General features: G+C 48.1%; 4 protein-coding genes across 5 annotated transcripts; 3 read left to right on the forward strand and 1 right to left on the reverse strand.

The window, feature by feature from the left end:
- Window positions 1–998: 998 nt before the first annotated feature.
- On the forward strand, window positions 999–7,319 carry TM4SF5 (transmembrane 4 L six family member 5). The gene is made up of 5 exons (XM_012659885.1): window positions 999–1,249; window positions 6,181–6,261; window positions 6,627–6,763; window positions 6,969–7,152; window positions 7,229–7,319. Exons 1-5 carry the CDS (start codon window positions 1,079–1,081, stop codon window positions 7,241–7,243), a joined length of 588 nt encoding a protein of 195 aa, XP_012515339.1. The 5' UTR covers window positions 999–1,078; the 3' UTR covers window positions 7,244–7,319.
- A 1,365-nt stretch (window positions 7,320–8,684) lies between these two features.
- VMO1 (vitelline membrane outer layer 1 homolog (chicken)) lies at window positions 8,685–9,782 on the reverse strand. Of its 2 annotated transcripts, XM_012659883.1 has the most exons (3): window positions 9,550–9,782; window positions 9,338–9,453; window positions 8,685–9,044 (listed from the first exon to the last, which is right to left on the reverse strand). In XM_012659883.1, the coding sequence occupies exons 1-3, from the start codon at window positions 9,733–9,735 to the stop codon at window positions 8,747–8,749; spliced, it is 600 nt and encodes a 199-aa protein (XP_012515337.1). In that variant the 5' UTR covers window positions 9,736–9,782; the 3' UTR covers window positions 8,685–8,746. The 2 variants fall into 2 exon arrangements, with proteins under 2 accessions (XP_012515337.1, XP_012515338.1); XM_012659884.1 differs by lacking the exon at window positions 9,338–9,453 and having other exon boundaries at window positions 8,691–9,044; window positions 9,550–9,735.
- A 1,870-nt stretch (window positions 9,783–11,652) lies between these two features.
- Window positions 11,653–13,057, forward strand: GLTPD2 (glycolipid transfer protein domain containing 2). The gene is made up of 3 exons (XM_012659881.1): window positions 11,653–11,923; window positions 12,184–12,350; window positions 12,447–13,057. The coding sequence occupies exons 1-3, from the start codon at window positions 11,660–11,662 to the stop codon at window positions 12,982–12,984; spliced, it is 969 nt and encodes a 322-aa protein (XP_012515335.1). The 5' UTR covers window positions 11,653–11,659; the 3' UTR covers window positions 12,985–13,057.
- A 5,249-nt stretch (window positions 13,058–18,306) lies between these two features.
- PSMB6 (proteasome (prosome, macropain) subunit, beta type, 6) lies at window positions 18,307–20,719 on the forward strand. Its single transcript, XM_012659875.1, has 6 exons — window positions 18,307–18,453; window positions 18,899–18,966; window positions 19,642–19,773; window positions 19,885–20,014; window positions 20,225–20,369; window positions 20,498–20,719. The coding sequence occupies exons 1-6, from the start codon at window positions 18,352–18,354 to the stop codon at window positions 20,638–20,640; spliced, it is 720 nt and encodes a 239-aa protein (XP_012515329.1). The 5' UTR covers window positions 18,307–18,351; the 3' UTR covers window positions 20,641–20,719.

The following is a 20,719-nucleotide window of genomic DNA, read 5'->3' on the forward strand; positions in this document are numbered from 1 at the left end:
AATTTATATTCTATATTTTCTCTTTAAATGATTTTTGAAACTTACACCCAGTTTTGTGACTAGATTTATAAAAATGATTTAGACTTAAGGAAAGACTTCCCTATTTGGGGGTTTTTATTTTACTTCATTTCTTGATGAGTTAAGATGACTTCCCCAAAAAGGAGAAGAAGGAGACACAGGGCTATTTCCAAATCCAAGCATTCTCAGAAATGCAATTCTGTTGCTCTTCACACACAAAAAGCAACTTGGACATGTATACAATAATTGAGTAATACCTTCTTTTTGTTGACTCAGCACCCCAACAAAAACAGAACTTCTTTGACCTCAGAATGCCAACCAAAAAAACCCAGAAATTGATTCGCACAGAACTGGCTTGTATCACATGGCCGTCGCTGAATCAAACATGGAGGCCAGAGAGCTAGAATGCTCTAATCAGTCAGACCTCAGTCTCAAGCCCACCCTCAGAAACAGGCATGGCCTCAACAGGAGGAAGGGTCAATAATGAGATACTGAGAAAAAGAAATGAAAGGAGAATGAAAGCCCACTATCATCTCTTTAGTTTCTTCCTAGAAGGAACTCTCCCTATGGAACCAGTGAAAAGGATGAGGCCACCATACATCTGCTTCGTGCTTCCTAGTTTACAAAATACTTCTCACGTTGCCTCCGTTTGATCTTCACAAGCCCCATGAAGCAAGTGGCATCACTGTACCCTTTATACAGTTGAGGCAACTGAGACTGAGAAACATTAAGGGCCTTGGCTAAGCCACAAAGCAGTTAAGGGACCAGCAGAGGGGCTGTGGAGAGGTGTGTGCAGAAAAAAGGGCAAGACACTAACCCCAGGCAACTTCCTCTGCGCGTCAAGCTCCCCATCTCCGCCCACCACCACATCCCCCAGTTGACGTCAGGGCTGCAGCAGCCCTCCCTCTCCCACCTGTGCCTCTCTCCCTTATCACTGTGATCCAGCCAGTTTCTGCCACTCCTCTTCCCTGACCTTTGCTCCCGCTCAGGGCTTGCTTTCCTCTGGACCTGGGAACTTCCTGCACTTTCACTCACCACCTGCCCTTCGCAGTGCTTTAGCATGTGCACGGGAAAGTGTGCCCGCTGTGTGGGGCTCTCCCTCATCCCCCTCTCCCTCATCTGCATCGTGGCCAACGCCCTCCTGCTGGTGCCTAACGGAGAGACCACCTGGACCAATCACCTCAGCTTGCAAGTCTGGCTCATGGCGGGCTTCATCGGCGGGGGCCTGATGGTGAGAAGGCTGGGCTGGGGGCTGGATGCCACTCTAAGGGGCTCTGAACAGGAGGGAGAGGGAGAGAGGGAAAAGGATGGCTGCCTGGGAAGGGATGGCAATGGCTTGGTGGGGACAAGAAGCCCACCCAATTCTTCCCTACACTCTAGGCACACTTTGCCTGGGGTCCTAGGCTGAATGTCTGAGGGAAATGGGAAGGAAGGAATCCTCACTGCTCTACAGAGCTTCCTGACTGGGTAGGGAGCATTTCCTACCTGTCGCTCCCCACCCCCACTGTTGAGCACGTGCTGGGGACACCTCACTACAAGGGTCGAGGCAGAAGGAGCAGCTGGTCGTGTGAGATGTCATCAGGGCAGGATAGTAATAGGCGTGGTAGGATGAGTGCAGTGAAAATGTCTGAAGCCAGGGAGTGACATCACAGATTACTCACTCTACCTATTAACTAGGTACCACCCTCTCCCACCTCCATATCTGTTCACTCTCAGCCCACATTTCCAGATACCCACTCTGTGCTGGGTGCTAAGGATAAACTCAGAGCCTAGGGCAGTGTGGCAGAGAATGTGCCAAGTTCTCCTGGAGACTAGGCTCTGTCAGGAGAAGTAAAGGAAGAGGAGACAGATTTCCAGACTTCCTAACCCCATCCTCCAACTCCCTCCCCATTTAGGGAAACTTTTGAATGGCCAACCTAGTTTAATATCTTCATGGGATAAAAACAAAAGATCTACCCAGCACAGGTTTCCACTTCTCAGGACAGTTGACTAATGATATTCTCCAGGAAAGATCTCACCTTCATCCCTTTTGCTGGTCATGCTTCTGTTAGCTAAATGGGCTTACCTCTCCTTTAACCAACTGTCCTCTCTTACCCTCTGGTGTCTTTTCTCCTCCTCCTTCTCCTGCATGGATTCATGGCTGTTGGACTCTACTCCATCCCTCTGAACACAACTCTCTCTGAGATGTCACACTCCTTTACCCACTGTCACACTGTGCTCCTTCTCCAGCCTAAACCACCTCCACCCCACCCCCACACTCCTCTGCCCAATCTAACGAGCCCACTTCAGGGGAGATTTCCAAGGTTGTCCTCCCAATGCTCTCATTCACAGCTGCCTTCCGCCACCTCCGTGCCCAGAGTCACTCTCAAGAAGCACCACCCTATGCCATGGGGACACAGACAAGGTCCCTGCTCTGCCGGAAGCTTGTGTTCCTGTTGGTGAGGCAACTGGTATCAAGGAAGCAAGACCGCAAGCCCCGTGAGAGCAAGGACTGCCTGCTTTGTTGGCTACTATGTGCCTGGTGCATGGACCAGTGCCTAGCACTTAACAGGCACTCAATTAACAGTCACTAAATGATTGAAGTAAATAAATAAGAGAGATGGTTTCAGACATGAGTAGGTAACATCAAAAAATAAAGCAGGCTGCTGTCATAAAGAGTTCCTAGACAAAGTTGGGGGACAACTTTTTAAAGCATTTTTGGGGAAGGCCTCTATGAGGTGATGTCTGAACTGAGACCCAAATGACAAAAAGAAGGTGTGAGCATTGCAAACAGGGAGACTTAGAAGTACAAAGCCTAAGGTGGGAACAGGTGCGACATCTCCAAGGACTGGACAGGCAGCCGGTGCAACTGAGGTTTAATGAGATGTCTGAGGAGGACACAGGCTAGACCGTGTACATATACCCTTGAAAGCTACAGTGAGTAATTTGAATTTTCATTATAAGTATGACAGAAAACTATTGAAGGACTTTTTTTACCCATTTTTTTTACATGTTAAAACTTCTTATTTGTCATACAAACAAGTGACCAGATCCTTAGTAAACAGCTGAACGAATTTTTACAAAATGAACTTACCCATGTACTCTGAACCCGGATCAAAAATAGATCATTATCAGGCGGGGCGCGGTGGCTCATGCCTGTAATCCTAGCACTCTGGGAGGCTGAGGCGGGCGGATTGTTTGAGCTCAGGAGTTCGAGACCAGCCTGAGCAAAAGCGAGACCCCATCTCTACTAAAAATAGAAAGAAATTACTTGGACAACTAAAAATCTATATAGAAAAAATTAGCTGGGCATGGTGGTGCATGTCTGTAGTCCCAGCTACTCGGGAGACTGAGGCAGAAGGATTGCTTGAGCCCCGGAGTTTGAGGTTGCTGTGAGCTAGGCTGACACAACCCAAAGCACTCTAGCCCGGGCAACAGAGAGACTGTCTCAAAAAAAAAAAAAAAATAATAGATCATTATCAGAATCCCAGACATGCCTCTCACCACTCATTCCCCCCACCAAGAGTAATGACTATTCTGTCTTCTAACCCCATAGACTAGTTTGGCTTATTTAGTACTTTATATGAATGGAATCATACAGTGTGTGCTCTTTTGTGTCTCAAACTCAGTAATATGTTTGTGAGAGACATCCATATTAGTAGGTGCAGCTGTAGAGCTGTAGTTTTTTTTAAATTATTTCTTATGCATTCTATTGTGTGAAAAAATCTCAATTTATTTAAACATTCTACTGTTGAAGGACATTTAGATAGTACCCACTTTGGCTTTATTGCAAATAATGCTATTATAAACATTCCTGTAGATGTCTTTAGGTAAACATATGTGTGCATTTCTGTTGGATATATGCCTAGGAGGAAAATTGCTGATTCTTAAGGTGTACAAATATTCAGTGCTCATAGATATTGCCAAACAGTTTTCTGTAGTTCTTGTACCAATTTCATTCCCATCAGCACAGAGTGAGAGTTCTGGTTGCTCCACACCCCACTGGACTGAAGAAGACCCCTCTGGCCTTTGTATAGAGAGTCGATAATAGGAGGTCAACAATAGATACAGAAAGACCAGACTAAGGTCACTGCAGTTGTCCAGGAGAGATGAGAGTGGTTTGGACTAGGCCAATGGCCGTGGAGATGGAGAAAAGTGAGCAGATTGAACCTACAAACTCAGTGTTTCCTCCTGTATCTACAATGACCCTTCTCTTTTCATTAAGACAATTAGATGGCAGTGAGCAAGACAGAGAAGCTCAGACCACAAAGGGGAACAAACACTTTAACCAAAAGAGTAAAAATCCCAAACAGGTAGGTCATTCAAAATTGGTAAATTCAAAAGGCAATTCTAGATGCGTTTGGATCCAGGAGACTTTCAGTAAGTGATCTCACCAGAGAGGGTAAGAAGGGGATCAGCACTGGCCCTGGCCCTGCCATGAGACAGGAAGAGAGGAGAGTGTCCAGGGGGAAAGTCAGCCCAACTCAGCAGGTGTTTTTCTGAGGTTGCTATGGATGAGACAATAGAACTAAAACTCTCAGCACCTTCCCTGGAGAAGAACAAAATGCTGCCTTGCATGGTGTGTGCCAGACAAGATATGTGGGGAAGCAAAGAGGAAGACAGCTGTGGGATTCCAGAGATGGGAGATGGGCAAAGAACCTGGCCTAGAGTGCCTTGCTAGGGGTTCAGTCTTAACGGGCTACTCTGTGAACAGATACTAAAGGATTTGAGCTGAAAAGAGACCGATTGAAAGCTGTGTTTAATCTTCCGGTGGCACCTAGGCTGGATTGTGGGGTGGCATGGGGCAAGAATCTAGTGGGGAGGCTGAGAACATCATCCTCCTGGGAGGTGATTAGGAATTGAATGTGGGGAAGAAGGAAAAAAAAAAAAACTGACAGATTCAGGAGCCACTTAAGAAAAAGTCAAGAAGACTTGAGGTCTGGCTGGGTGCAGGATTAAAGTTTTCTAGCCTGGGTGACTTTTTCCACTGATGGAGACAAGAAAGTCAAAGGGAGATGGGTTTGGGGAATAGTGTGAGGTCAGTATGAAACTGGCTGAATTTGAGTTAAAACCAAGACAGGCAGTTAGATTTGGATCTGGAGGCATCGATTTTAGAGGCGACTATTGGCAGAGGGAACAGCTAATTCCCTGGGAGGGGATGGGCTTTGTCAGGAAGGCTACAAGGAGAAAAAAAGACCTGGAGCTGAATCTTGGGATATCCTACACTGCACATCACAACATCTGCTAGCATAACTCTTCCACACTCTACCATAATCCCAATTCACCAGATACTCCAACACCACTATCTCTTCCTGCTGCTAAGAGAATTTATAGTTATTGAGCATTTACTCTGAGCCAGTCTTGAAACCAAGTCAGCTTGTTATCTCATTAAATCCTAAGAACAGGCCGGGCGCGGTGGCTCACGCCTGTAATCCTAGCACTCTGGGAGGCCGAGGCGGGTGGATTGCTCAAGGTCAGGAGTTCGAGACCAGCCTGAGCAAGAGTGAGACCCCGTCTCTACAAAAAATAGAAAGAAATGATCTGGACAACTAAAAATATATATATAGAAAAAATTAGCTGGGCATGGTGGCGCATGCCTGTAGTCCCAGCTACTCGGGCGGCTGAGGCAGTAGAATCGCTTGAGCCCAGGAGTTTGAGGTTGCTGTGAGCTAGGCTGATGCCACGGCACTCACTCTAGCCCAGGCAACAGAGTGAGACTCTGTCTCCAAAAAAAAAAAAAAAAAATCCTAAGAACAGCTCTGTGAAGTACCTCCTACAGACCCATTCTACAGAGGACACAACTGAGACTCAGAGAGATGAATCAATTCATAGAGTGTGAAGTAGTGCAGGGTTGGCCTTAAAACTCAGGCTTCCTGACTCCCATTCAATTGGGCACCTACTGTGTGCCAAGGAATATAATGATATTGGACTCCACCCTCCAGTAAGCTACAACCTGGACAGAGATAAGGTAGGCACATAAATAATGATATATTATTTACCTAAAGCCCAGCAGCTCTAGGAGAAGTAGCAATAAGGTCTCCCTATAGTCCAAAGGGTTGAGGGCATCACAGCAGCCTTCCAAAAGAGGTAAGCATTGATACAAGCAAGGCTTTATGGATAGGGGAGCCGGGTGGGAGGTGAGGGTTATGGGGACCCATTATCACACTGACTCTTGCCCCACAGGTACTGTGTCCAGGAATTGCAGCTGTTCGCGCTGGGGGCAAGGGCTGTTGTGGTGCAGGCTGCTGTGGAAATCGCTGCAGGGTAAGATCCAAATTAAGAAGGAAGTCAGGACTCATCTCTGAACCTGTCCTCGCAGAGTCACAGCACTCCGTACAGAATTCCTAGCTACACGAGCTCGTCTGCAGAGTTCCAGGCCCGGCTTCACTCCTCCCTCGCACCCGCAAATCCTAGGTCTCAATGTGCCTGGCCAGAGGGGACTACAACCCCCATGAACCTCTGGCGGCTGGCTCCTAGGGTTAGCCTAACTCCAAGCCCAGGGTTTGACGGGAAATGTATTTTAAACCTGACTCAAGAGGAGCGCGGTGATGTGGGGGCCGAAGCCAGGCGCGGTGGGACAAGCGGGGAGGTTGCGGCCCTACTCACCTCACCTTCCACACCGCATCCAGATGCTCCGCTCCGTCTTCTCCTCGGCATTCGGGGTGCTTGGTGCCATATACTGCCTCTCGGTGTCGGGAGTCGGGCTCCGAATTGGACCCAAATGCTTAATGAACGGCGAGTGGAGCTACCACTTCGAAGATACCTCGTAAGGTTTAGCCTGTATCCGTGCCTTCCACTCTCTGCCTCTTCCCACCTGTCCTTCCCACCGGGAAACCTGGGCAGGACTCGGCTTCGAGAGAGCTCCCTTCACGAGGGCCAACTGAGCCCTTTGCAAATGCCCTCTACGTGTGCGGTGGTGGTGGGGGGGGGGCACGCCAGACTACCTCCTCTCACGTGACCCTGTCCCACAGAGGTGCTTACTTGGTCAACCGGACTCAATGGGATTTGTGCGAGGAGCCGCCTCACGTGGTCCCCTGGAATGTGACACTCTTCTCCTTGCTGGTGGCCGCCTCATGCCTAGAAATCGTGCTGTGTGGGATACAACTGGTGAATGCGACCATTGGTGTCTTCTGTGGCGATTGCAGGAGAAAGGAGGTAGGATGGCGTGGGGTAGGGTTGTAGAAGGAACCTGCTTGCTCCCGGCTGCGTCCTCACTTTCTCTTTTCTGCAGGGCGCCCCTCACTGAGGCTCCACTGACCATCCTATTACACCTGCTGGTTTGTTTGTGGACACCCGCCTGGCACCCCCATGCCCTGGTTCACTGGAATAAATTTCTTTGAGCCCTCTTCCCTGTCTCAGATTGTTCCCTATGCAAGGAGGAGTATGTGAGGGCTTGCAAATACACCCAGGCTCGGGGCTCTCGGGTTTGGGATCCCTGTACCCACTTATTATCTTAACAAATAGATACTGAGCTAGTAGGGGTTGCACTGGAAATACAGCAGTAAACAAGATAGACGAGCTCTGGGCTCTCAAAGAACTTAACATTCCAGGGGTGAAAGATGAGCAATTTGTTAAAGAGGCAAAAGATTATTTCAATTGGTAATATTAAGCACTTCTTAAAAACTCATTGGTAGGCTGGGTGAGGTGGCTCAGCCTGTAATTCCATCACTTGGGAGGCCACGGGGGGAGGATCACTGGAGTTCAAGACCAGCCTGGTCAATATAGCCAGATGCCCTCTCAATTTAAAAAAATTAACCAGGAGTGGTGGCATGTACCTATAGTCCGAGCTACTTGGGAGACTGAGGCAGTAGGATTGCTTGAGCCCAAGAGTTTGAGGCTGCAGTGAGCTGTGATTGAGCCACTGCACTCCAACCTGGGCAACAGAGTGAGGCCCTGTCTCCTTAAAAAACAAACAAAGAGGCATGTGGTAGCTCACAGCCTGCAATTCTAGGCAGTTTGCGGGAGCCTTGAAGTTTGAGGTTGTAATGGGCTCAGATCATTCCCCTGCACTCTAACCCTGGTGACAGAGCAGACCCTGTCTCAAACACACACAAAAAACACGCCCACACAAAGAAAAACCCAAACCACACACAAAACAAAATTCTTTTAAAAAGTTGGTAATGGGATAGTGGTTGACTAATGGAGGGACTATTTTTTATGATAGGTGAAGTCTGAGAAAGTGAAATTTGAGCTGACATCTAGTAGGCTTGCTAACCATCTAGATACCTGGGGGGATTCCAGGCAGAGAGAACAGCAAGGACAAAGGTACTGAACGGGAATCAGTATCTATAAGAGCCACTGTTTGGGTTTTGTAGGAGAAAATAAGGGAAATTATGAAAAAGACACTTTAGTCTCTTAAACTCTAGAAAAGGAAGCCTTAAAGCCTTGTCACATCCTAATTTGGTAGAATTTTCTTAATCTGAGGTCACTGGTGGTTCAGAAAGGAGACAACCTGGGCTCTCACTGGGGGCGGGGTGTCTGCAGGTGGGCTCAGAAAGCCAGAGACCTCCTTCACCTGTCTGAAAAAGTATGTGTTTAAGTGCATTTTTCTGGACTATGGGTCCGTAACTTTCAGCAGTCTGGCACAGACCCCTGAGACCAAACCCGAATGTAGGCCTCGCCCAATAGGAGGGAAAAAGGAGATGCAGTTTCCCATCCTTCAAACAGGCAAGACCAAAGCCGAGACCGAGAAGCTTTAATAGCGGGAGGTGGGACTAGCCTTTGGGTAGAGGAGAGGGCGGCGGCGGTGTCAACTGTGGCAGCAGAATAAGCGCGCGTCGTTCAGCGCCGTGTCATCGCGGAGACCTCTGGGTCTCTCGATCTTGGTCTGCAGGCCGCACGAGCCTTTGGGGCATGCGTCGCTCCAGTCTCCATACTCTCCCCAGCTCAGCCCAGGCCCTTCCAGTTCCGTGCCGTCTGAGCAGCGGAAGCGCACATTGTTCGCTGCTGTGTTGTCCCCGGGGGTCACGGGTGCCTCCACGCGAAGCGAGAAGGCCACAAGGAAGCCGCCGCCGGGACACCACAGCGGCTCACTCCATGCGCCCCACCTTCAAGAAAAAGGAAGACCCGATAGATTTGTGGGCGCCCCCTACCCCGCTCCAGACCGATCCAGCCCTTGGGACTTTTCAAGCCAGGTGCTACAAGACACCCTGGGTTGGATTTAGCCACCGGATTCCGCCGAGGTGCCAAGGAGAAGACTTCCATTCACACTCGCTCCCCACCCCCGGGTCTAAACTGCCCTGTAGCTCTGGAAGAGCCTGCCTGCCAGGAGGGGGGGGGCGTGTAACAGGGGATAAAGGACATACCCTCACCCTGGGGGATCCTTGACCCCCGCCCCCACCTTCCAGACTGGGACTCCACCACATGCGTGTTGCGCTGGGCATTCCCGCGTGCGCAGTGCAGCCGGATCCCGTTCAGAGCCGTGTCGTCGCCAGGAATGCCTTGCGGGGGCTCCACCTGGGTGGCGAGGAGGAGTCAGGGGACTGCCATCCTTGGGCTCCGCTGGCCCCCCCGCATCTCTGCCCCCGCCAGCACCTAGGCCTGAGCCCCCACCTTCAGCGAGAACCCGCTGGCGACGGATCCTACAGGACACATCTCAGGCCAGGCCCATTCTCCCCAGGGACCCCCGTTGGTCACTTCGATGACCGACGTGTAACCGCTTGGGCCATCTGCCTGTGCACGTCTGCAGCAAGTCACGCACAGCAGCAGCAGAAGCTTGGCTCCCGCGCCCCGCTCCATCCCTCGGCGGCTGGGAACCAGGCCTCTTAAGCAGGTTTATATCAGTTCCGCTCCTACGGAGGGCTCGGATTGCGGATTGCGGAAGGACCTCTCGGATTAAGTGACACCCAAAGCTAATCCGCTCCTGCAACCCCTGGAACTCGATTTCCTGCTCGCCAAGGCCTAGGCTCCCAGTGCTAGAGGAGGAGGGGCAGTGAGGGCAGGTGAATTCAAACAAGCTTCACCTACTGAGGTTTACTATAGCCACGAATTGTGGTTAGCGCTTCGCAGCAGCCGTGTTTTATTTAATCCGCACAATTTTAGGAGGTGAGAATTACCCTTCCTATTTTGTAGTTGAGGGAACTGGGTCTCAGAAATGACAAGCCACTTGCCCAAGGTCACAACCAACAAGCCTGGAAACATTCCAGCTCTGGGAGCGGAGACCAGGACTAGGAATGGAAGTGATCTCTTGGGAACCTCTCCAGGGACAGGACTGCTCAGGAGCAAGGGACCTCCAGTAGGTGAGGGGGCATCAGAGTGAGAATAGGGCCTGAATCCATGAACTGTAGGAGCTGAGAAGGGTCTTCTTAGAGACTGGGCCCCTGACTCCTTGAGAATCTGGGACACCCCTCTCCACCCCAGAAGCAAATATACACAGAGAGAAAGAAACAATTCTAAGAAGTTTAGGGACAGGGGACTAAGAATCCTTAAGAAGAGATGATGCTGTTTCTTCCAGTGCTTTCTGTACCCTCTATCTTTTCCCAGAATGCCTTTCTCCCCACGACCACCAGGTGGACTCCTAATTTGCAAAACAAAAAACAAAAAAAAACTGGCTAAAATTGACAGGGGCCAGCACCCTTGATTTACCTGCCCCTCATACACGTTCCTTCTTTTAGTCAATATATGTTTACTTATCAATAATGTGTTTTGGCTTAAGCAATATTCCAAGTGCTGTAAGAAATCAAGAAAAACAAGGCCCGTGTCTTCATCAGAGCTCACATTCTGGGAGGGAAGACAGATGATAAATTCTCTCCCAGTGGAAATTGAGCTCTGTGAAGGCATTTTTTTTTTTTTCTTTTTTTTTTTTGGAGACAGGGTCTCACTTTGTTGCCCGGTTAGAGTGTGGTGCACTGCAACTTCAAACTCCTGGGCTCAAATGATCCTCCAGGTCAGCCTCTCAAAGTGATAGGATTACAGGCATGAGTCACCATGCCTGGCTGAAAGCACTTTTGTATTCTTGAGGAGTAGTACAGAGCCTGGCTTGTGGAAGTAGTTAAAGGTTGGTGTAATGAATGATTGAGGAGCCAATCTGGAGTTTAAAAAATTAAACCACAAAAATGTAAAAGGATAAAACCTAAAGTATATGATTGAGAGGTCATGTATCCAAATCAAGACAAGGCCCCCTAGGGATAGAAGAGAGAATTTAGAAGTGGGTGTTCCCTGGATCCTGGAGGTCCCCCAGTGCTTGAACATTAATAAGTAAGATTTATAGGGCAATTGTGGTCAGCTTTTCATTTACAGTGTTTTCACATACATTGTCATTTAATCCTCACACCAGGCTTGCAAAGTACCTATTATTATCCTCAATTTACAATGGAGAGAACTCAAGCCCAGAGTTAACTTAGGGCCTACACCATTGCTCAGTAGGGGAGCTGGTTCTGACCCCTGCCTCTCTTCCCAATACCCAAGCTGCCCTTACTACAGCTGGCTCTGCAGGGAAGGGAAATACAGAGACCTGTCATTGCTACCACAGAATCTCCCAAATTCCCTTAATCTGGTCCCCCACACCCAGGGTAGCTGCCCTCTGGGACAAAGGGCACAGGGGAGAGGGGGCCCCAGTAGTTTAATTATTAACCCTTTGCGTCTCAGGGCACCACAGGCTTCTCTCTCCTCCTGGAGACAGAGGGACACAACTGGCCAGGGGCTGGTGGTCTCAGCAACAGCCATGCGGGTCGCAGGGCGGCCCCTGGCCTGGCAGCACTGTTTCCGCCACTCAATTCCTCTGGCTATCTTCCTGCTGCTGCTTCTTTATCTCAGTGCTCAGATCCTGGGTGAGTGTCCCCCTCTCTCAGCTGCTCTGGGAGGAACTCAGGAGTCCAAGCCCTGCTTCTCAGGTGCTCAACGCTCACTCCCCCTCTCCTCAGGGGCCCTCTCAGGCTGCGGATCCAGGGCACAGCCCTGCATTCCAGAGCTACCGAAGCCCTTCCAGGTACATTCAGGGGAAGGCTAGGCATGGGAGCTCCAGATGGGACCCTGAAGAGGGGGACATGGAGCCAGGCTGAGCATCTGGCAAAGGGTGGTCCTCCTCCTTCTCTTCCCTCTCCCATCAGAAGCTCAGAGTACAGCAGGAGGGACACCAACTAGACCTTAGGAACAATTTCTTCAGAGCCCGATTATGCTGCTAGCTAAGTAGGTCCAGCAGCCTAGAGGTTCTGCTCCCGCCCTCTTCCCCTTGTATCTATCCTCCAGGTCCAGCAAGAGTTGGGAGCCCTGGTAGTCCCACAGTGGAAAGAGCCTCTGTGTCTGGAACCTCAGGGGATGCTGGGCCGCATGATGAGGCCATTCCAAGCCAGTCTGAACCTCACAGGGGATGTGGAGTTGTCGCAGTACTTGGCAGGATGGAGGGAACTAGTCAAGTGAGTGGTCTTCCTCCCGCAAGCCAGTCCCCTCCTCCTTGTGGTTCCATCGCCCTCTCTCAAATGGCCTCTCCCATCCCACCACCAAATACACAGGCTCGTAACTCCCCTGGGCTCCATCTTCACCTTCGCCACAAGCGAGGCCTCCACCAAGGTGACAGCCCTCGAGGCTCGGCTGCGCGGCCCAGACGCAGAGCACTACACTTCGCTGGCGGCCATGGCGGCGTGGGAGCGGCGGACGGGCCTGCTGGGGCGACCCTGGTCCGTCCCCCGGGACTCGGCCCGGTCCTCGGGCTCACGCACGCTGCTCTTGCTGCACCGCGCGCTGCGCTGGTCGCAACTCTGCCTCCACCGGGTGGCGACCGGGGAGCTCGGAGGCCCGGACGCCGGCGCGCAGTGCAGCGACGCCTACGGCACGGCCCTGGCCCCGCACCACCCCTGGCTCATCCGTCAGGCCGCCCGCCTCGCCTTCCTCGCCTTCCCGGGTCGCGGCCGCTTGCTCGAGCTGTCGTGTCCAGGAACCACAGAGGCGGAGGCGCGGACCGCGCTGGCCCGGGCCGCCGGCACCCTGGAGGATGTCTACAACCGCACCCAGGGCATGCTGGCCGAGCTCGGCCTGCTTCAGCTGGGCTGAGGACGGCGGCTGCAGGGGACCTGCAGGGAAGGGAGCGCCCAGGGGCAGGGCCAGCGAAGCCCAGGCTCCAGGCTGGCGGCCTAGATATCCCGCCTCTCTAGTGACGCCACCGCAGCTGAGGCCCGCCCCCGGCGGGGGATGATTTTGAGTTCCTTCCTCTGTCCGCAGTCTCAGAAACATGGGAGGAGCTGTGAGGAATAAAAAGTGTTCTTTGGCAGCTGTCGACGTAGGGCGTCTTGTGTGATGACAGCAGGCGCTTAAGGGAAATAAAAAAAACATTACGGGAAGATGTGTCATCCCTGTTCCCAGCTGCGGAGAGACTCACGCTACCCCTGGCCTCTCTCAGCCACTCCCGTGGCAACTGCATGCCAAGTCTCCAGCCCAAAACTGTCCCCTGATCTCCATCCCTATACAGTCAACTCTTTCCTGGACACTTCTAGACACCGCAAATACAACATGTGCAACACAGATCCCTCCAGTTTCCCCCCAGAACTGCACCACCTCCTCTGTTCCGTTTCTGTGAATACTAATAAATGGCAACCTCTGCCTTAAACTCCCAAGCCTAAAACATGTGCGTCGTGCCTCACACTGAGCAGGTGCTCAGATAGAGTATGTTTATTTAATGATCCCTTGGCCACTCCCATAACAATAATGAACATGAAAGAGCTTGACCATTTCACACACTGATAATTCCCAAATCATAACTCCAATCCACTTTCTCCTGGATTTCAGAATCCTATGTATACAATTCCCTATTCAGCATTTCCACTTGGATGTCAACTAGACATAGCAAGCCTAACATGTCCAAAACTAAGCTTCTGATACCCCCTACCCCCAAAGAGCTCCCTTTGGTGTCTTCGCTGGCTCAGTAAATGACAACTCCATTCTTCCACATCCTTACACCAAAAACTTTGTCATCCTGACTCTTCCATTTCTCTTTTGTCACACTGACATCCAATCTCTGAAAACCTAACCATTTCCCGCTTTCTTCACTCCTCTTACCCTTGTCCAAGCCAACCTATCACCTAGACTATTGCGGTAGCCTCCTAATTGTCTCTCTGCCCATCCCTTCCCTCCCTATAATGTATTTTCAATAAAGCAGTCAAAATGATCCTTTAAGATGTAGGTCATATCATGTCACTTCCCTGCTCGAAATCTTCCAATGGCTTCCCATTGCACTCAGACTAAAATTTGTTAAAGTTTAAGCAGATTTTCTGGATCACATTTTTTAGTGAGAATACTTTGTAAAGATCCTACATTATCTGCTCTAGCCAAATTGACCTCCTCAGTATTCATTGAGCATGTCAGGCAAGCTCCTACCTCAGGATATTTACACTTGCCATTCCTCTGCCCAGAATGCTTTTCCCTCAAATAAACAAATGGCTTCCCTCCTTAAACTAGAAAAAGAAGAGCAAACAAAACCTAAAGAACGGAGAAGGAAGGAAATAATAAAGATTGGAGTAGATATAAACCCCACGGAGAATAGAAAAACAATAGAGAAAAATCAATGAAACCAAAAGTTGATTCTTTGAAAAGATCAACAAAATTGACAAGCTTTAGCTAGACAGACTAAGGGAAAAAAGAGAGAAGATTCAAATAACTAAAATCAAGAAAGAAAGAGGGGGCTGGGTGCAGTAGCTCATCCCTGTAATCCTAGCATTTTGGGAGGCCAAGGTAGGAATGCTTGAGCCCAGGAGTGTGAGACCAGCCTGGACAACATAGCCAGACCCCGTCGCTACAAAAAATTAAAAAATTAGCCCAGTGTGGTGGCATGTGCATGTAGTCCCAGCTACTCTGGAGGCTGAGGCAGGAGGATCACTTGAGCTTAGGGGTTTGAGGTTGCAGTGAGCTTTGATGATGCTGCTGCACTCTAGCACAGGCAACAGAGCATGACCATGTCTCAAAAAAAAAAAAAAGGAAAAGAAAAGAAAAGAAAAGAGGGGACATTACTACTAACCTTAAAGAAATAAAAAGGTTTATAATAAACACTATAAACAATTGTAGGCCAAAAAATTTGATAACCTAGATAAAATGGACAAATTCCTAAAAAGACATAAACTAGCAAAATTGATTCAAGAATCATTAGAAAATCTGACTAGAACTATAACAAATGAAGATATTGAGTTATGATTTAAAGGAAAACTTTCCACACAAGAAAAGCCAAGGACAAGATGGCATCACCGATGAATTTTACCAAATGTTTAAAGAATTAATGAGATCCTTTATAAACTCTTACAAAAACAGAAGAGGAGGTAATACCTCCTTATCATTCTATCAAGCCAGTATTACCCTGATACCAGGGCCAAAGATCTGAGAAACAAACAAAAAAACTACAGACCAATATATTTTATGAAGACAGATGCAAAAAATCCTCAAAAAATATTAGCAAACTGCATATAAAAAGGACTATGCACCATGACCAAGTGGGATTTATGTCAGGAATACAAAATTGGTTGAACATATGAAAATCAATGCAATACATTATATTCATAGAATAAAAGAAAAAACACATGATCATCTCAATAAACTCAGGAAAGCATTTGACAAAATCCAATATTCTTTCATAATAAAAACAATAAACAAAATAGGAATAAAAGGGAACTTCCTCAGCCTGATAAAGGGCATCTATGAAAAACCCACAGCTGGCCAGGCATGGTAGCTTATGACTGTAATCCCAGCACTTTGGTAAGCCAAGGTTGGAGGCCAGGAATTCAAGACCAGCCTGAACAATATAATGAGACTCTATCTCTACTAAAAAATGAGCTGGGCATGGTGGCACATGCCTGTAGTCCCAGCTACTTGGGAGGCTGAGACAGGAGGATCACTTGAGCTCAGGAGTTCAAGGCTGCAGTGAACTATGATCAGGCCACACTACACTACACTCCACCTTGGACAACAGAGCAACACCCCATCTCTTAAAAAAGAAAAAAAGAAAAAAAGAAAAACCTACATCATATTCAATTATTAATATGAAAAATTTTTTCCTCAACTGTCCCCCTAAAATCAGGAACAAGAAAAGATGTCTGATTTTGCCATTCTATTCAACATTGCACTGGAGTTTCTAGCCAGGGCAATTAGGCAAGAAAATTAAATAAAAGGCATCCAGATTGGAAAGGAAGAAGTAAAACTATATTTGCAGATGACATGATTATATACATAGAAAAATCCGAAAGAACGTATACACACGAACTATTAGAACAAATAAATGGCTTGACAAGTTTGCAGGATACAAGATCAACACCAAAATCAGTTGTACTTCCATATACTAGCAATGAAAATCCAAAAATGAAATTAAGAAAACAATTTTACTTACAATAGCATTAAAAAAAAATACTCCGGGAGGCCAAGATGGGAGAATTGAGGTCAGGAGTTTGAGACCATCCTGAGCAAGAGCGAAACCCTTTTCTACCAAAAATAGAAAAAAAAAAAAACTATCTGGGCATAATGCCATGCCCATGTAGTCCCAGCTACTCAAGAGGCTGAGGCAGGAGAATCATTTGAGCCTAGGAGTTTGAGGTTGCAGTGAGTTATGATGATGCCACTGTACTGTAGCCTGGGCGACAGAGCAAGACTCTGTCTTGAAAAAAAAAAAAAGATAAAATACTTGGTAACAAGTATTTCAGTTATTATCAATTAGACTGGGAACAAATTTAACCAAAGAAGTGCAAGACTTGTACACTGAAAACTATAAAACATTGTTAAAATAAATTAAAGAAGACCTAAATAAATGGAAAAACATCTCATGTTCATGAGTTGCTAATCCTAAAATTTATATGGAGATGCAAGGGACCCAGAATAGCCAAAACAATTTTGAAAAGGAAGAACAAAGTTAGAGGATTCACTCTTCCTGATTTCAGAAATTACTACATTCAGAAATCACATAGTGGTTATGATTGCACAACATTGTAAATATACTAAATGACACTGAATTGTACACTTTAAAATCATTAATTTTGTTATATGAATTTTGCCTCACTTTTTTAAAATGTACAAAAATCTACAGTAATTGAGACAGTGTGATGCTGACATAAGGATAGACATATAGACTATTGGAATAAAACAAAATCCAGAAATAAACCCATATATATATGGTCAACTGATTTTTGACAAAGGTGCCAACATCATTCAATGGGGGGAGAATAGTCTTTTCAATAAATGGTACTGGAACAACTGGCTATCCACATGCAAAAGAATGAATTTGGACTCCTTCTTCATGTTGCACACAAAAATTAACTCAAAATGGACAAGAGACTTACAAATGTAAGAGGTAAGACTATAAAACTCTTAGAAAAAGACAAGTATAAATCTTTCTGGCCTTGAATTAAGGCAATGGTTTTTTGGATATGAACTCCAAAAGCACAAACAGCCAAAGGAAAATGGATAAATTGCATTTCATCAAAATTTAAAAATTTGTGCTTCACAAGACACCAATAAAAAAAGTGAAGATAATCCAATGAGAGAAAAATATTTGCAAATCATGTATCTAATAACTTTCTAGCATCCCAAATATAAAAAGAACTCTTACAACTCAATAAAAAGACAATGAGAGCCGGGCAACAAACAGTGACGCACAGCTGTAGTCCCAGCTACAAGGGAGAATAGCTTAAGCTCAAGAGCTAGAGACTGTAGTGCGCTATGATCATGATATGAGCCTGTGAATGCCACTGCACTCCTGAGCAACAAAGCGAGACCTCCTTCTCTAGAAAATAAAACCCAATTTAAAAAGAACTTGAATAGACATTGCTACAAAGAAGATATATAAATGGCAATTAGCACATAGAAATATGCTCAGCATCACTAATCACTAGGGAAATACAAATCAAAACCTTAAGATGCCACTTCACACCCACTAGAATGGCTATAATCAAAATTATGCACAATAACAAGTGTTGGTGAGGATGTGGAGAAATCAGAACCCTCAAATGTGGCTGGTGGGAATGTAAAATGGTGCCGCTGCCATGGAAAACATTTGTCCATGCCTCAAAATATTAAACAGTTACCATAGGACCCAGCAATTCCACTGCTAGCGTATATACCCAAGAGAAATGAAAACATGGTGTTAGTCATTCTAACTCAGAGACTCTCAAGTCTATCTTGCGGGCCCTTTGAACTGCAACTCCAATAAGATCAGCACAGCGCAGGCCGACAAGAACGTTTTTCCACAGACTTCTTTATTGTTGCTTGCCACACTGCCAACAAGTGCTCACTGTCGCAAAAGACCGTACCTACGCCGTACTGTACATGTTTCTTTTCCCTTCTGCCGTCAATCGCGGCGTAGCTTAACTCCAACAAGACCTCAGAGCGCAGCTAAAGAGAGTGACGGAGCGCTTTACGACAGTTGCTTCGAGGCAGCACCGGGGGAGCAAGATGGCGGCCACCTTAGTAGCTGCTCGGGGAGTGGGGCCGGCACCGGCCTGGGGGCCGGAGGCCATCACTCCAGACTGGGAAAACCGTGAAGTCTCCACGGGGGTGAGAAAGGATTCGGGGTTCATTAGATGTGCACAAAGCCTTACGCGATGGAAGCATAAAATCTGAGTAGGGTTGAGAGATTTGGTGGGGATGACGGAGGGGAGGTGGACTGTGTTGTGCTCGAGAGAGAGGGGGAGGTGTCCTGAGGATGGTGGGGTGGTGTGGTACGTTCGGAGTGGGAGGTGAAGGGTGTGTGCTGAAACGTGGAATTTTGGAATCCTGCGGGGCGAGTGAAGCCCCTGGGCTTAAGGACGGGATGAGTCTTTTGGGATTTGAGGGTTGGGATTCTGGTATTCTGAGGGTGTTGAGGCCCCTATAAAATTTGAAAATGGGTCGGGGGCGCACGAATTTCGTATTCTGGAAACTGAGTAGAGGGATCTTTGGGGTTTGTGTATGCTGGAGAACGTGGAAAGACCCAGACTCACTCCTTTCTCCCTTTTCCCAGACCACTATCATGGCCGTCCAATTTGACGGGGGCGTGGTATTGGGGGCGGACTCCAGAACAACCACTGGGTGAGCTCAGGACAGATTGTAAAGTCTTCCCATGTTTCCTTTCCTTCCCTGCCTGCCAGCCCACCCTTATCCAACACAGACCACTGTGGGAAGGGGAGTTTCTTCTCTTTCTAGAGATTAAGATTTGTCCCAGGCCGGGCGCGGTGGCTCACGCCTGTAATCCTAACACTCTGGGAGGCCGAGGCGGGCGGATTGTTCGAGCTCAGGAGTTCGAAACCAGCCTGAGCAAGAGCGAGACCCCGTCTCTACTAAAAATAGAAAGAAATTAATCGGACAACTAAAAATATATAGAAAAAATTAGGCGGGCATGGTGGCGCATGCCTGTAGTCCCAGCTACTCGGGAGGCTGAGGAAGGAGGATCGCTTGAGCCCAGGAGTTTGAGGTTGCTGTAAGCGAGGATGACGCCACGGCACTCTTGCCCAGGCAACACAGTGAGACTGTCTCAAAAAAAAAAAAAAAAAATTTGTCCCAGTTTCTACTATTTCTAGTTCCCCTCACCATTTGGTGAAATCCTTACAAAAGTCTGTCTGTTTTCCATTCATCCTCTTTCAGTTTGGTTGAGAACAAATAGGCAATACTGGAATTCCTATCCCTGGGCCCTAAGGAAGTGGATAGTGATGGGATGGAGGTGGGAGGCAGGTGGGGTGCTTCCATCACTATTCTGCCATCTTGCAGGTCTTACATCGCCAATCGAGTGACTGACAAGCTGACTCCTATTCATGACCGAATTTTCTGCTGCCGCTCAGGCTCAGCAGCTGATACTCAAGCAGTAGCTGATGCTGTCACTTACCAGCTTGGTTTCCACAGGTGCTATGGGGCAGGGGAGGAACACATACCTTAAGGCAATTGGACCTGAGAAGCTAAATGGCCTGACTCCCAGGTCCTGACACTTTCTCTGTGACTCCTCTCGCCGTCTAGCATTGAACTGAATGAGCCTCCACTGGTGCACACAGCAGCCAGTCTCTTTAAAGAGATGTGTTACCGATACCGGGAAGACCTGATGGCGGGAATTATTGTTGCTGGCTGGGACCCTCAAGAAGGAGGGCAGGTCAGACCCTCTCCTCCTCCCCCAACCCCTTGCCTAAGAACTGGAACATGCCTTCAATCCTCTCTCCCCATCCTTTTTCTATTTCGCTTTCCAGTCTCTGCATCACTTACTCTTACTACTAACTCTCCCCAGACCAATGCCACAATGGAAAGGTGAATATGCATGTGTTGGAGGGAGGGTACAAGTGACTGTTCTCTCTCTGTCTGGTAGGTGTATTCAGTGCCCATGGGGGGTATGATGGTAAGACAGTCCTTTGCCATTGGAGGCTCCGGGAGCTCCTATATCTATGGCTATGTCGATGCTACCTACCGGGAAGGCATGACCAAGGAAGAGTGTCTACAATTCACTGCCAATGGTAAGAACTGGGCTTCTGGGCCTGTGAGCTTCAAACCCTGCCCACCCCCAAGCCAGGCCAACATTCCCCCTTCCTTGCAGTGATTTCAGCATCTGACTCTGAACCCACCTTTCTCCTTTTATCCACAGCTCTCGCGTTGGCCATGGAGAGGGATGGCTCCAGTGGAGGGGTGATCCGCCTGGCAGCCATTGCAGAGTCAGGGGTAGAGCGGCAAGTACTTTTGGGAGACCAGATACCCAAATTCACCATTGCCACTTTACCACCCCCTTGAATCCTGGGATTGTAGAATGCAGTAAGAGATACCCTATACCAACACAAGGTTTAATAAAGTTTGTCAAAAAGAATCTGTG

Source organism: Propithecus coquereli, unplaced genomic scaffold (assembly GCF_000956105.1).
Source record: "Propithecus coquereli isolate 6110/MARCELLA unplaced genomic scaffold, Pcoq_1.0 Scaffold640, whole genome shotgun sequence".
Classification (NCBI taxonomy): Eukaryota; Metazoa; Chordata; class Mammalia; order Primates; family Indriidae; genus Propithecus; species Propithecus coquereli.